Genomic DNA, 15,796 nt, shown 5'->3' with positions numbered 1-15,796 from the left:
AAAATTATTTCAATGAAAGAAAACACATACACAGAAATATGAAAGATATATATGGCAGATTCAAGAAAAAGTGGGCCGACATGCGCTGATATTGTATTTTATTTTTCCATACTATTATCTGTAATTATTGTAAAGTGTACTCTTAGGTGAGGTGCAGTTAAGAATAAACTAAAATTGAACTGAAATTAGATAATAACTGATGATTGGCAGACCCGCACTGACAGACCACAAATAGGAGTTAGGTGATGCTAAATGTAGAAAATGCAATCACAGACAAACCTCACTACAATGTGACAAAAGCGAAACTAATTGGAACAGTTTATATTAGATTCAGGTCTGGAAAGGTGGGAGTTGGATTTTACCTGTATCAACAGATGTGGCAGAAATTTATAGAGATTCAAAGAGAGGCCACTGTTACAATGGGTCAAGGCATGAATGCAAATTCATCCTCTTTGATATGAACATGAAAATACACACTATGTATAATATTGAGAACGAAACACAACACAGCTTACATAGGACTGTGCACTATAAGTGAAATGCATACCTGCATTTGAAGCATTTAAAGACTAATAATAAACAAATATCTAGAAAGTTTCAATGTGTATAAAGTAAAAAACGTTCTTAAGCAAGAAAACGACACAAAACAACTGCAATTTTGCAAGTGTTGTACTGCCCCAGAAATAAAAACTAAGAACATAAACAAAAAAATCAAAGGAAATAAAGAAAAACCTTCAGTAAATGAGAGTTGAAAAATATGCTTGGCACACCAGTTGTTCATTATGTTTGCTACCATCACTTGAATGAGAAAATTCACACAGAAAATAAAAAAATAAAAAATTTTTAGGGCACATCTGGAGAGAACTTAACGGATTTAGACAAAACTCTTATGTTTCATAAATAACACACTGAACAGCATGTAATTCTGATATAGAAGGAGAAATATAACTGATAGGCTTGAATGCAAATTTTCCACAGTTTGAAGTTATTGACTTAACTGGTATGGTTTAGATCTGATGATTACCTTTGAGATCAAGGTGAATACAAATAAATACACAGCAACTCCTGAGTCATCATGTTCAAACTATGATGACTGTGCCTCCAACAATAGGACATACTGGAGAAAGAATAACACTGATATAAAATGGTCATTTCAGTTACCAGAGCTCAACATTATTGATCACTTATGGAAGATTCCAGAGTGCCATCTAAAACAGTGCTCCTCTTCACCATTTGAATACCACATGATGGAATTTATCATGGGAAAAAATGGCCCAACAACAAGGTGAAGGTAGTACATTTCCAGACATTTAAAGAACCTATACCAAGGCACAAAGAAATTATTCTGGAGGCTCACAGTGCCCAAACTCACCACTAAATTAACATATATTTCTTTTATTAGCTGTGAACAGGAAATTTAATTGATCATGTGTGTTACATTTCACTGCATCTGTGGTTGGTTTCTACTTTATGTTCATGCTACAGACTACAACATAAAAAATAGGATGCAGACAATGGATCTATAGATGAATGAATCTTATAGAAAAAGACAAAGATTTTGTTAAAAATGTAACTAAATCAAAACGATAGTGTGAGCAACACAGATATTAAATTAAGATACCAATTTTTGATCCACCAATTATTGGGTGATTCAAAATTTTCCATGGGCATATGACATATATTATGTAGAAGATTTCAAGTAAGTATGCCAATAAAATTCATCTGAAAAACTTTTAAATAATTTTGAAGAGAGGCATACCCATTTACAACAAAGAAAATATTGTAGGGCACATTTTCCAGACACATCCATGCTCAATGCCCTGAATTTAGAATCACCAAACAAATCCTCTTCAGGGGCCTCATGTATAACGCCGTGCGTAGAACTCACACTATAACATGGCGTAAGCACAAAAGCGGGATTGTGCGTACGCACAGAAAAATCCAGATGCAGGAATCTGTGCGCACGCATACTTTCACGTTCTTCCACTACATAAATCCCGATTTGCGTGAAAAGTAACGCACGTGCACGCGCCTTCTGTCCCGCCCCAACTCCTCCCAGAATTACGCCTCTTTGAATATGCAAATCAATATAAATAGCCTTCTGTGAAAAGACAATGGGAAAAGCACAGGGGAAAATATAAGAATTCCAGCGAATACCAAGTGGAGGCAAAGGAAAAACATGCTATTTGTTGGTTTAAACAGTGGTATAATCAACAAAAGAAAGTTGATCGAGTGACAGAGTGTCGGAAAAACTCGAAAGATCAAATTCACAAAGTCGCACAGTGCCCGAAATCACATATCAAAGTCGCTGTGAAAAGGCGAGTTGTAGCCCACCGTCTGAGTGTCATATGAAAGCGTATTAGGGTACAAACAAAAAACATAGGCACACAGTGGGGAAAAAAGCACGAAATGTCAACTTTAATCTCGAAATTTCTTAAAATCGTTTATTTTACTAGTTTCTCAAGTAGCATGTTAAATGCTTTTTTCTGTGTTTGATCTTCTATGTGCTCTATGTGTGTGAATCACTACGTGCTTCCGTTCTTTTTCTCCGACAGGACACAGAATGCATTACATTTGAGATATTACAGCTCTCTGAATAATTCAAATACTGAGATGTATACGTGATATCATTTTCATGATGAATAGGAATGAAAGCATGTTATTAAACATGGGAACACGGTGGCGCAGTGATTGTTCATATCTCACGCAAGAGGCTTGTTGCACCATGTGTGACCTTCGATGAAATAATTTATTACAGAAGTACTGTCTCTTTCAAACGTACTAACCTCCAATTCCTGTCCATACTTTTCTTTCTCCAATCGCCACACAATCAGCTCTGTAATAGACGTGAAGCCATTTGTAAGCTTAGAACGCCGATTCTTCAAAACTTTTAAGGAACATTGAAATATCTTCGTAGTACATGTTTAATTATTCTATTCGTCTATCCTTCCAGTGTCGCGTCAGCACCAGCAAGAATACAGCGCAAGGCAGGAGCTATCCGTGAACTAGCTAGCGCTGCGGCACCGTGTCCTCACATGTTTAATTATTAGCAATACAGATTATTTAAATGAAGTTAAAGTTTTATCTGTATACTATAAGCAACATATTTTGCTGCATTTCATCTTAAAAATGATATTGTCATCATACGCGCTTTATAAAGTAGCGCAGGTTGTGCAATATTATAACTGTAGTGCAAGTTTACAGTGAGGTGATTGAGTGCGTTTATAGTTCGTGGGATGAAACTGTTTCTGATACGCGAGGTCCGTACAGGAAAGGGTTTGACGCTTTTTGCCGTGGTTGAGGTAGTGTGTACTTGAAACTGTATACCGATAATTCTCTTTCCGATCATCTGCTGCTGTGATTCACACTCAGATACAGTGATATAAATACTCCGAGTGGTGCAGTGAGAGTAATATGGAAAAAAATGATCCGCAGTGGCAACCCTTAACGGGAACAGCAAAAAGAAGAACAAGATGCAGTGAGCGTAACAACGCTAAAGCAGTTCTGGTATTTGGAATACTATGGCTATTCCCTGGCCCATTATATTGCAGCAGGTTAATTACAATCAGATGTATTACACTAATAAACAATATGCAGTTAATTTCAGTGTATTTATAAAGCCGCGTCAGGAATGTGGAGCTAAGAAAGAAAGGATGAGCACACAGGAACAGTAGCACTGCTTTGACACTGGGTGCCGCCAGTCTGCAAAACCGGGCGGATAAATTGCGTACGCCAAGGTATGAGTTACCGTGGAAATGTGCGTGGCTTTACGCCAAGTTTAGGTTTTATACATCGCTATTTGAGCGTGGAAAGGTTCGTACGCAACATTTCTGTGCGTACGCACCGTTTATACATGAGGCCCCAGGTCTTTGAGCCACAGAATGAAACCAGAATCTCCAGAATGTGGGGTAAATGACAGTAGTTGCTCACTCACTAAACCGATCTATATCTCCCTCCCCACCACCAATACTGCTGTATGTATGCTAATGTACTTGGGTTGGAATTACCATGCAAAATATTAGACACATTATCTTTAAAATGTCCTGATGTTTTCAAATGTTTCCAACTCTCTATATCCATAAACCAACTGTATCTATTAGACTGGTGTCACACTACACAAACGTTAATCAAAGAGCACATCAGTTGCTGAATCTTGTCTCTGAGGGTGTCTAAAATTATAAAACTGGAAATTGCAAGGGATAATGGATCACACAACTTCCTAACAACATTTCAGTATACTTTCAAATAGATTTTCATCACAACAGAGCTGGCACCCAGAAATTGCCACTGAATTAGCTTATCATAACATTTGGAATTTCACCAGTAACTCTGGGTTTCCACTGCAGAAGCTCCTTGTAGAGTTCTCTACATTATTTAACTTTGCATAACTTTGATACCATCAGGCTACTGGAGGAGCATTCTAAATTGACGGGGCCCAATTATTTCTTTGAACATTTTATTTTAACTATACAAGCAAATCAAAAATTAGATTGCGGTAACTGTGTAATTCGTCTCATACAGCAAAATACATGAATGCAACATTATTAGGCTTAAATTAAGATAGAATCTCTTTTAGGAGCACAACAATTTAATTGAATTACTGAGAAGGTTAACCATAACTTGTTTGTAAAACCTCTCACACATACAGTTTTTTCTGCAAATATTTTTTTGGAAAGTGCTGAAAATAAGCACAAGTTGAAATACTGGGAAAGCTGATTCAGTGTTACAATGGGCTGCACATGTACAAAGGGGAAACCTGCTAGTACTACTGGAAAGGTTCACCTGGCAATATTTATGCGTGGAAGGAGTTAAAAATAAACGAGATGCACAGCAGATTTCGTGCTTTCTGTGCGACGTTAGACTATATCAGTTTATTGATATATATCATTAACTGACATGCTTATTTGTAAATAAATAAATGTTATAATCAAAAATTGTTATTTTAAGTTGAAATTCTATTATTGTTATTTATTGTTAAGTAAATATACTGTTTACATTTAGCTCTGTTTTTTATTAGTATTATTCAGTCTTTTCAGCAATCCTTAACTTTCTGTTTCACAGAAAAGTTTTCTAAACCCATACTGCAAAAGTGTTCTATATTACCACAGGAGAACATTCAAACCAGGGTTTAAATACAATGAGACCATAAGACACTGTAACTGTGTAGCCTGGACATTACAAATAGACTGTCAGTATAGTTCTACTAATAAGTTTTTGTATCATGTACAAAAGCATACTTCATAATTAACAAGACTGACATAAAGAAGACCTATTTGGCACCCTTTCAATCTGAATAGTGCATTAATAATGCATTTTACACTGCCTCAATAATTAATAAGTCTCCATTTTATTACTTGATGCACACTGAAATGAAATATCAGAGACAGAATATATTATTTCAGGTTGTATTTGTTCAAATGAAATATGTTCATAAATCAAAACTGTGCTGAACACTTCTAGATGTACTTTAGTCCTGGCATTTAATGTAAAGAATTTCACAAAAATACTCAAGCCTGAGGGATGATCAAGCAGACAGTGTGATTTTGAATTAGAAATAATACAATGCTAATATATACTTTATTCACACTTCACAAATATTACAAAAGACATTTGATGAATTTATAGTTTGCTCTACTCTCTGAACCTGGTGTTTTCATGCTATCACAGCTTTTTTCTGAAGCACTGGTGGTTCAGTGGTTGAATTTATAACATGACAAATATGTGAATGCTAGGACACAGAGGTCTAAGAAACAAACAACATTGCATGCATGGAAAGTATGAATCTAATTAAATCCCTAAAGACATTTAAAGGTTATATAAATCCATCAATTTCTGAATATGGTGTAATGGAGGGCAAGAACCTACTCCTGGACTATAAGGACTAACCACAGATTGGCCACTGTTGATCTGAGAGGAATGCATGCATGTGCATACCAAGATGATGTAGAGTAACCAATTGCTAGCATGTATATCTTAGATTTTTGGCAGCAAAAAGAGTCCCTACAGAAAACCAAGAGCGAGCATTTACATGATGCAAGTATCTTGTACAGTTGTTTCATCAAACACAGCAGTGTATTTTGGAAAGAAGATTGGGCAACTTGTTCCAGACCTACATAACCCAGATGCTTCTTTGCTCTGTTTGTGAAGGTGGATCCCTGTAAGCTTTCACCACTGGAAATAAGCATTTAATTATTTATCTAAAATAATATTGCACGATTTGGTTAATGTACCCTAGGTTCTTGTCTATAAGCCGGACTCATGTATAAGCCGGAGACCAAAAATCATACGAATTTTTAAAATAAAATCGTATCATAGATAAGCCGGACTCATGGATAAGCCGAACGTACTATAACCTATAACTAATAGAAGGGAGGGAGGTCAGTGGTCTCACTCGCACCCATTTAATTTCTTTAAGGGGGGGAGAGAGTGTGAGATATTGGCGTCTCTCTCACTCCCCGCATGGCGCGGTTGGAGCGGCCGGAGCGCGTTCTTTCTGCTCTGGGCGTTGCCGAGTCAACACGCGCGCGTAGCGGTCATTTAAATTGTGATTTTATATGTAAGCATATTTAAATATATATCACGGATTTTTTGCTGGTTCGCGGATTTCTGCGGACAATGGGTCTTTTAATTTCTGGTACATGCTTCCTCAGTTGGTTTGCCCAGTTGATTTCATACAAGGGACGCTATTGGCAGATGGCTGAGAAGCTACTCAACTTACTTTTCTCTGTCTCTCTTGCGCTGACTATCTGTGATCCTGACGTATGGGGATTGAGCAGGGGGGCTGTTTGCATACCTAGACGATACGGACGCTCGTCTAAAAATGCTGAAAGATTATCTTCACGTTGCTATCTTTTGTAAAGCTGATTCCTGAAAAGACATGCTGCACAGTGCTTCGCATACTTAAAAGCTCGAAGGGCACGTATTGATTTTTGACTGAAAAACAAATTCTGTCTCTCTCTCTCTCTCCCTGCTCCTGACGGAGGGGGTGTGAGCTGCCGCCTTCAACAGCTTTGTGCCGCGGTGCTTCGCATACTTAAAAGCCAAACAGTCCTATTGATTTTCCTCTCTCTCTCTGACAATCTCTGCTCCTGACTCCTTTGAAGAGGAAGATATGTTTGCATTCTTTTAATTGTGAGACGGAACTGTCATCTCTGTCTTGTCATGGAGCACAGTTTAAACTTTTGAAAAAGAGACAAATGTTTGTTTGCAGTGTTTGAATAACGTTGCTGTCTCTCTACAACCTCCTGTGTTTCTGCGCAAATCTGTGACCCAAGCATGACAATATAAAAATAACCATATAAACATATGGTTTCTACTTCGCGGATTTTCTTATTTCGCGGGTGGCTCTGGAACGCAACCCCAGCGATGGATGTATAAGCCGGACTTATGTATAAGCCGATATTCTATTTTTTCATTTTCACAACTTTTTTCCTTAGATAAGCCGCGGCTTATAGACAAGAACTTAGGGTAATTGATCATTCTGATAACTTGGAATAGTCACTCACAAACTCTTCCTTTCTTCAAGATGGAAGGGTCCAAGTTCTCTTAAGATATTTAAAGTCCTTTTATGATTAGCACTTACATATATGATTCAACTAGAATTTTTATATATGTATTTTTAAATATTATTTTAAAATATTTTATAATATGTTATTATCTGTTGCCATTTTAAGAAAAAAATCAGACAATGCATAATTAATGGCAGGACACTGTCAGCCAGCAGCATGTGGTACGGACATTCAAATATTGTAATTCCTTTGCTTTTTTTAAAAAAAAAAACTGTAGATGTCATCCAGTGTTGTAAAATATAGGTTGTTTATAGTGATTGCCCTTCTTTTACATATTTAAAACACATTAGTTATTCACAGCATATTATTTGTTAATAATGATATTACCTGTAATGTACCAATACTGTCCATATAGATAGATATACATATTGTGTCTAATGTCATATTATGCCTATGTCTTTTTAAAATAATTTTAAATAGAAGTATGTACTCAAATTTCTGCACTTTTTATACTCTTTTAGTAGGGTTCAAAATCTAATCTTCTGTATATTCCAAATGTTTAGTTCATTAAAGGGGAGGTTTCTACTGATAAAAATGCCAACAGCTTAATAGATCTTAAAATATAATTTTTATTATTAAAAGAAAAACAGGTATTTATTGATTCTTCAGACTGATGATCTTCATCTATCAGTTTTCAATAGCAGTTTCTTTTGCTTTGGGGATGCTGGGAGGTGAAGCATTTATGTGACAATGAAAATACTTGTGGCTATATACAGTATAGTAAATACTTCAGTTCTTCTCAGTGGGTTGATAATTACACTGAATAGTCAGCAAATCCACTTAGTGCAAAAAACACATGCATATGTAAATGTAGGAAGGAACTCCTTTAAAAAAAAAAAAAAAAAAAACGCAGTAAAAAATTATAAGACCAGATTTGATTTAACTCCTTTACTCTTAATATCATATTACAAATTATTACAGATATTGTATGTAGAAAATTGTCAAAAATATTAAAAAGGTAAAATGAAAGGCATTAAAAAAATTATTTTAAAATACAGAAACATTGAAATCTGAATGCAGGCAGTTGATGTGCTTCACTCAGTAACTTTCAGCTCCATTCAGCTCTGCAAAAAAAGAGAAATAAATATGTTCAGCTAATACTGCAGCAAGCATGTGTTTATAATATGATACAGTTAGCTACAAACAGGCAGACATCTCCAATGGCAAGACCAATAAATTTTAAATTTCTTCAAATTACAATGCAAGTTTAGTGTTAATGAATTAAGAAGTTTATGCCTTTAAAAGACCTTAGATACTTACTCAGGAGAAGAAAAGTTGACAGTGGCCTTGATGATCATGTAACAAAGTGTAAGGGCACTGAGGAGGCCAAAGCTGGCGATAATAAACCACTCTTCTGTTGACAAAGGAAAGGGGGAGGTCATTCCAGAGATGATGTACTATTTTAAAAAGGTCGTGTTAGAAGTCCCGCAAATGTTTTGCAGTGATGGCTGGAGCGCAAGAAAACAGCAGTAGCTTGTTAAAAGGTGTGATGCAAGCCAAGCAGTGCAAGAGAACGGAGAAAAGCAAAACTTCAGAAAGCAAGATATAGTGTTTTAATGAAGTACAAATGGTTGCCTGTTTCATCAATCTTTCAAGAAAGAGATGCAAGGAATATGAAGTAAAACAACAAATGACAATTATATACCTTTAAGAAGGCAGTCAGACATTAGGTATGAAGAAAATAAATTTTCACACAAAATGGAAAACATGACGGAATACGTCTAATTCAATTCCTGTTTAAGTATCCTAGTGAAACACAAGTATTTTTAAAATATGATTATGTTACAAGTTTAGAAAAAAATTTTTTTTTCCAAAACAAAATTAACATACGAACATTACATTAAGATGAAAAATTCTGAATGATAAAAGCAGTACATTTTCAGGTCATCTATAGTGGTTAACACTCTGTAACAGATAACTATAACAAAGTAGTGGGATATATAGACATTTTAGTGATGAGATCTAAACAGCTCATTCCTAACACCTAGTTCTCAATTTAATGGTTGTGAAAGAGTATTGTGTAAAACCTGTGACTCAAAATTGGCAAAGCAAACATACAGCCAACTGGATATAATTACAGTTTATCTATACAAGGGGCCTCATGTAAAAACGGTGTTTATGCAGAAAAATGTTGTGCACACCTGTTTCTATGCACGCTTCGAGATGTATAAAAACTAAACTTGGTATAAAGCCATACATATTTTCACAACAGCCTCACACCATGCGTACGCAAGTATCTGCTCGGTTTTGCCAACATGCAGCACCCAGCGTCAAAGCAGTGCTACCGTTTCTATGTCACTTCCCTTTTTACTTTCTTGTTTTAGATCTCCCTGAGTCTGAAAATACCATTTTTGGAATTATGTCTGTGTGTGTATGTAAACACGATAACTTGAGTACGCTTTCACTTAGGTCAACCAAATTTTGGATATCAGTATCAGGTACAAGACGTAGAATTCTACCAACTTTTGGGCTATTTCCGTTAAAACCGGAAGTAGTACTTTACCTTTTATTCATGCAGCTGCAGAGTCCAATTTATTCAACTTTACTTTTATAATAATTGTTCAATATATTATTAATTTGATTTGATTTGTTGTTGATGGCTCTTTATATTTTTATATTATGTATATTAATCATTGGCTTACGGTTTACTCCTCAAATATCCATCCATCCATCCATTTTCCAACCTGCTGAATCCGAACACAGGGTCACGGGGGTCTGCTGGAGCCAATCCCAGCCAACACAGGGCACAAAGCAGGAACCAATCCACGGCAGGGTGCCAACCCACCGCAGACTCCTCAAATATCCATTTCCATATCTGAGCATACGAGAAAGTCTAGGGGAAACCACTCCCGATTTTTCAGATTCATATCCATGACGCGGGCTTTATCAAAAACACCGAAATGAATTGCATATTGTTTACAAATTTAATTCACCTGATTGTAATCATTCTAGAACAACATAACGGTGCATGGAATGGCCAAACTATTCCAACCATAGCTGCTTTAGCGGTATTAGAAGACATCACAAATGAAAGAATAAGAAAAGGGTGTGTATTTATAGATGATGATGACTGGCTTCTAAGTTGATTTCGATTTCCAAGAGCTATCCCCTTGATACTGTGTGCTGAACTGGCACCAGCTTTATAAAGGCTGCCTCTGAGGAATTGTGCCCTACCTACACCTTAGCAAGTTCTGTCTACCCTCAGGTTTTTAGCCACAGGAGCTTTTCAACGTGGACTTGCTGACTGGATATTTCACAATCTTTACTGAGTTGTGCCATGCCAGTTGTATGGGATGGTATTATCCGCTTGTCATCCAGATATGTAAGATTTTCTTACAATTTGTTTGAACTGGCAAACATCAAAGCGCAATAAGCAACAATGACTGGTTTTCCAAATTTAATCGGAGCAGTCAGCTGCATGTACATTGCTATTGTAACAGCACTGGACAAGTTACATCAGCCAAGGATGAATCACCAAAAGAATGAGCTGGCATTACATGTATAGTAGGAGAGCCTACAAAAATTGCAACTCTGCACAGTGGCAGGCGCTTTTTTTCAACTAGTGCGGCAAAAGGCAAGCAGTCCTTTTAAGCATAGCAAGTCACCTCAAAGAGCCATGTAAAGAGCAGAGAATCTATCAGTTGTGGCGCTCAGCGCTGACAGTACACTACAAAAGCGCCTTCAGACAATTAATTTGCTTATGTAAATAGAAAGCATTTCCACTCCATTAATGTGCTGCTCTATAGTCTACAGAAAGTGTGTTGCAATGGGCAAGCATGTAGCGTGCTGTTTAATGTGGCACAAAAATGTGGCTTGCCCATACTTGAAGAGATGTGGTACGATTACCCTGACCCCGACACACCAAATTATTAGCCAAATCGGACGGCGTTATAACTTCATTTGAATGTAATTAGTAGAATGTAAAAACAAGTCATCAGATGCTGCATTTATTTTTTAACTAATTCATTTAATTTCTGGTCAATATCACATAGTACAGCCCTTATATTCTCTTACAGCATCTACTATTGCAATTTGTAACTCCAGAACAGCATTTGTCAGCACACAGTCAGATGCTCGCCCAGCAGTTTCCAGTATGTAGCTAGCGCCCGAAAATGTGCTGGGCACAGCAGCACCATCACCGCCTAGAGTTGCGTCCTCGGTATGGGGGTCAGCTTTTGTAATATTGTCTGAAACAGAATAAACAGACAGTGGGCTGCAATATGACTTTTCTCATTGACTTTGATATCTGACCACTTCTTTAATATTTTGGGCACCGTTAAACTTTCTGAACATGAACTTTCGAGTGCTTCCGCCATGCTGTATTACTCCATCAGTTTCCGTTTGTTGCTTATACCACTGCTTAAGCCAACAAATAGTAAGCTTTTCCTTCTACATTTTTCCACATGCTATTGCCCTTGCCTTGTAACAAAACACTGAACAGAAAGCACTATTTATACTGACTTGCATATTCAAATATGAGAAATGCAGGGAGGAGTCAGGGTGGGGCTTTAGGTGTGTGCATGTGCATTAAAATTCACGTTGATTGGGATTTACAGAGGGAAAGCGGATGGAACTTTGCAATCACAGTTTTGTGCATCTGAATTTTTTGTGCATACGCACATTTCCAGTTTTGTCTGTAAGCCATGTTTTAATGTGAATTCTATGCACGTCATTATACATGAGGCCCAAGGTAATATTTTAATTAAAAAAATGCATGTTATGTTATCAACAAGGGGGCTCCACCCCCTGCTCGCTTCGCTCGCCTACCCCCGGCGTTGGGTATCCCGAAATACATTAGTCGAGCTCATTCATTTTGGAGCCGTGCCCACTTTGCCCGTGGCATTTCAGACACGCGTTGTAGGCGCCTGCGTTCATTGATTTTATCCAGGCGGGCTCGTGTTTGTATATCCGTCAGTCGAGCTCGTTCGTTTTGAACCCGCGCCTGCTTTGCTTCCGCATTCATTTTGAACTCGTGCCTGCTTTGCTTCCGCAGTCTCAGATGCGCGTTGTAGGCGCCTGCGTACATTGATCTTATCCAGGTGGGCTTGTGCTTGTATCGTTGAGCTGTATTGTGTTTGAATTTGGTGTAAAGCGTTCAGCAGTTTATACAATCCCAAGCAGCACATTATTCCTAACTTCACTCCGCAGTAGTGCCACTCACAATATGGCGGTGACGCCTGCACCTTCACTCCGCAGTAGTGCCACTCACAATATGGCGGTGACGCTTGAGCCTTCCGTACTATGTCGGGTTTCACTATGCTGTGTAGGCGCCTTTGCCTTTCGTACTTTCCCGCGCCTTCCGTACTATCTTTGTGGATCTGTGGGGCCTCCGTAGCCTCTTCCGTTTGAATCTGGGCTGCAGCGCAGAATCCTCTTTTTTGTGTGGCCGAGTCAGTAGTCGTTAGCTATGGGCGCGTTGTTGCTTCATTTCTCATTCATGTCAGTTGAGCTCTTTCATTTTTGGGCCGTGACTCTTTCGTGCGCGGTGGATACGACTTCGCTTGCGGTGTATGAGACGTGCGCTGTATGCGCCTGCGCAGTACGTCTCATGGTCCCATCGCCGTGTAGCTGCGTCCATGCCATCCGGTTTACCATTCTCGGTTAGTAATATAATTTTAATTAAAAAAATGCATGTTATGTTATCAATTTTTTCACTCATTTGAGCATAAGTTAAATGAAATATTGTAGGTAAAACAAAAGACTGGAAGTGGGTCTTAACTAGTGATTTCGCACCTTCTATTTTAGCTCCTTTTTTTAGCTAATTCAAACAAGACAAATGAAATCAAAAGCCTATAGCAAAACAAAAGAATTTCCCTAGCAACTCCTTAAGGGTTAATGCCAAGTAACGGCTCATAATCATACTAAGAACGAAGTAACTTAAAAAAATAAATGTTTGTTAGATGGTGTGGAAGAATAATGTTAGGGTACATAGCATTCATCTCAAAGAAATAGCATAAAGGGTTAATAAATGTCAGAGACCTGTTTGGGCATATCAGGAAACAAGATAAAGATCAAGAAAACAAGACAAAAATGTAATACATAAAATGTACTGAAGGATGACTAAGAGATCAGATGACCTGTATTCAACAAGATTGGACAATTGTTATATGCATAGAAATTTCAAGTGTGGTGGCTCAACTCAAAGGATAAAATATTATATATAAAATCCCTATATGTGTCCAGGAGTCCGTGTGTGGGTGTCTTCTGGTGAAGTGCACATGCGCGGGGCACGGTGTGATGCGTGATATTACTGTTAGAGAAAGTTAGAGGCGTTTTACGGAAATACAAACCAGTATTACTGCAAGAGGAAATTAAAGGTACACAATACAGTGACGCATATTACAGCCACATACAAGCCAGTATTACTGTCAGAGGAGATTAAAGGCATATTACCAACGCGCACGCCTGTATTACCGCCAGAGAAAATTATAGGTATATTACGGACGTATAAGCCAGTGGATGTACAAGACAAAATCCTTCAATAAGGGTGCACACAGGCATCCTTCAATAAGGGCGCGCACAATAAGGCAAGCCTCAAAAGGGCGACCTCAATTGGGCACAGCGAATAAAGGCGCGCGTAAATAAAGATCTGCACCTTTGTTGCTCTTCACATATTCCAGAGCCATTTGAACTAAATTATCTACGAACGCCTTTATTCGTCGCGCTCAATTGAGGTTGCCCTTTTGAAGCTTGCCTTTTTGTGCGCGCCCTTATTGAATACAGCCGTACAAGACAGTATTACTGTCACAGAAAATTAAAGACACACAATATACGGCGTCGGCCCACGAAGAACGGTCAGCTCAGCAAGTAAACATCAACAAAAGAAAGGCTGAAAGACAGAAAAATACGACCAACAAAAAGAATGAGGTCAAAGTCCCTTGCCATTTAATATAGACTGTTCCTACTAATGTTTATGCACTACTGTTCTAGCGCCCGTTATTGTAACGGGCTAAATGACTAATATATATATATATATATATATACTAGCAAAATACCCGCGCTTCGCAGCGGAGAAGTAGTGTGTTAAAGAGGTTATGAAAAAAAAAGGAAACATTTTAAAAATAACGTAACATGATTGTCAATGTAATTGTGTTGTCATTGTTATAACTGTTGCTGTCTTTTATATATATATATATATATATATATATATATATATATTATATATATAATATACACACACACACATAAACATTTATATACATATACATATATATACATATCTACATATACACATCTACATATATATACACACACACATAAGACTTACTGAGTGAAACGGGCTTTCATTGACAATCATGTTACGTTATTTTTAAAATGTTTCCTTTTTTTTTCATAACCTCTGTAACACAGTACTTCTCCGCTGCGAAGCGCGGGTATTTTGCTAGTATATATATATATATATATATATATATATATATATATATATATATATATATACACATATACACACATACATGCAGTTTTAATAACACAGAAATCAATATAAACATTAACATCATTATGATATGAGAATATGAAGTAATATATAAGAAGCACATTTCATATAAATATAAATTATGAAACAGTAAAATCTTCTGTAATTTGCTACCGTGGCAATTTGTGTGTCTGTCCAGGATTTTAAATGACCTGTAGCTCGCAAACCGTTGCACCTATACACTTGAAATGTGGTACACATATAGTACGTCACGGCTACTATCCGCTTTATGGGTGATGATTGTTTTACTCTTTTTATCTTTATTTTATTTTATTGTAGAATCAACTGCTATCTGCGCACAGCAGGGCAGCCGTGGGCGGATGCGTATGGTGTATTCACTCCATGTTATCGTGCATTGCGCTGTCAGTGGTATTTTGATAAAAGAATTTGAACAACATATAAGAAGCGTATAAATTATTAAACAGTAAAACATTAACATTTAAGAAGTAAAGTTACATTAAGTACTACTGCAGTGCCTTCGGGTATACCTCATTTTTTGTTTGCCCATTACATGCTTAAATGTATACATTTTTTGGTGCACCTACCCGAGAACACGCGACATATAACCGAGCGTGGGAGAAGCATGGATTTTAAACACGCGTTGAGTTGATCTGCTGGTCTCCCTCGTGGAATAACTGGTAATGTTTGACTAAAATGTACAGCGAGTAAAACGACATCACCTCCTATTTTTTTTTTACGATCTCTGAGATCTTGCTTTTTTCGGTTCAAGGCTTCATAAGCTCTTTTATGTTGT

General features: G+C 37.3%; 1 protein-coding gene across 2 annotated transcripts in view; it reads right to left on the bottom strand.

Moving 5' to 3' along the window:
• rnf130 (ring finger protein 130) overlaps positions 1 to 15,796 on the bottom strand; it is a 129,301-nt gene that overhangs the window by 5,040 nt on the left and 108,465 nt on the right. Inside the window, exons 9-11 of one of the 2 annotated variants that reach the window (XM_028812666.2) lie at positions 8,829 to 8,922; positions 8,438 to 8,632; positions 8,118 to 8,392 (exon numbers count right to left, since the gene is read on the bottom strand). The exons of the other annotated variant lie outside the window; for it this stretch is intronic. Of the exons in view, the coding sequence (XP_028668499.1) occupies positions 8,617 to 8,632; positions 8,829 to 8,922 (110 nt within the window). The 3' untranslated portion in view covers positions 8,118 to 8,392; positions 8,438 to 8,616. Of the gene's footprint in view, positions 1 to 8,117; positions 8,393 to 8,437; positions 8,633 to 8,828; positions 8,923 to 15,796 lie in introns of those variants that run through there. 2 annotated transcript variants of the gene reach the window in all.

Source organism: Erpetoichthys calabaricus, chromosome 11 (genome assembly GCF_900747795.2).
Source record: "Erpetoichthys calabaricus chromosome 11, fErpCal1.3, whole genome shotgun sequence".
Lineage (NCBI taxonomy): Eukaryota > Metazoa > Chordata > Cladistia > Polypteriformes > Polypteridae > Erpetoichthys > Erpetoichthys calabaricus.
The sequence above is the reverse complement of the archived record's forward strand: the minus strand, read 5'-3'. Positions and strand labels throughout refer to the sequence as shown.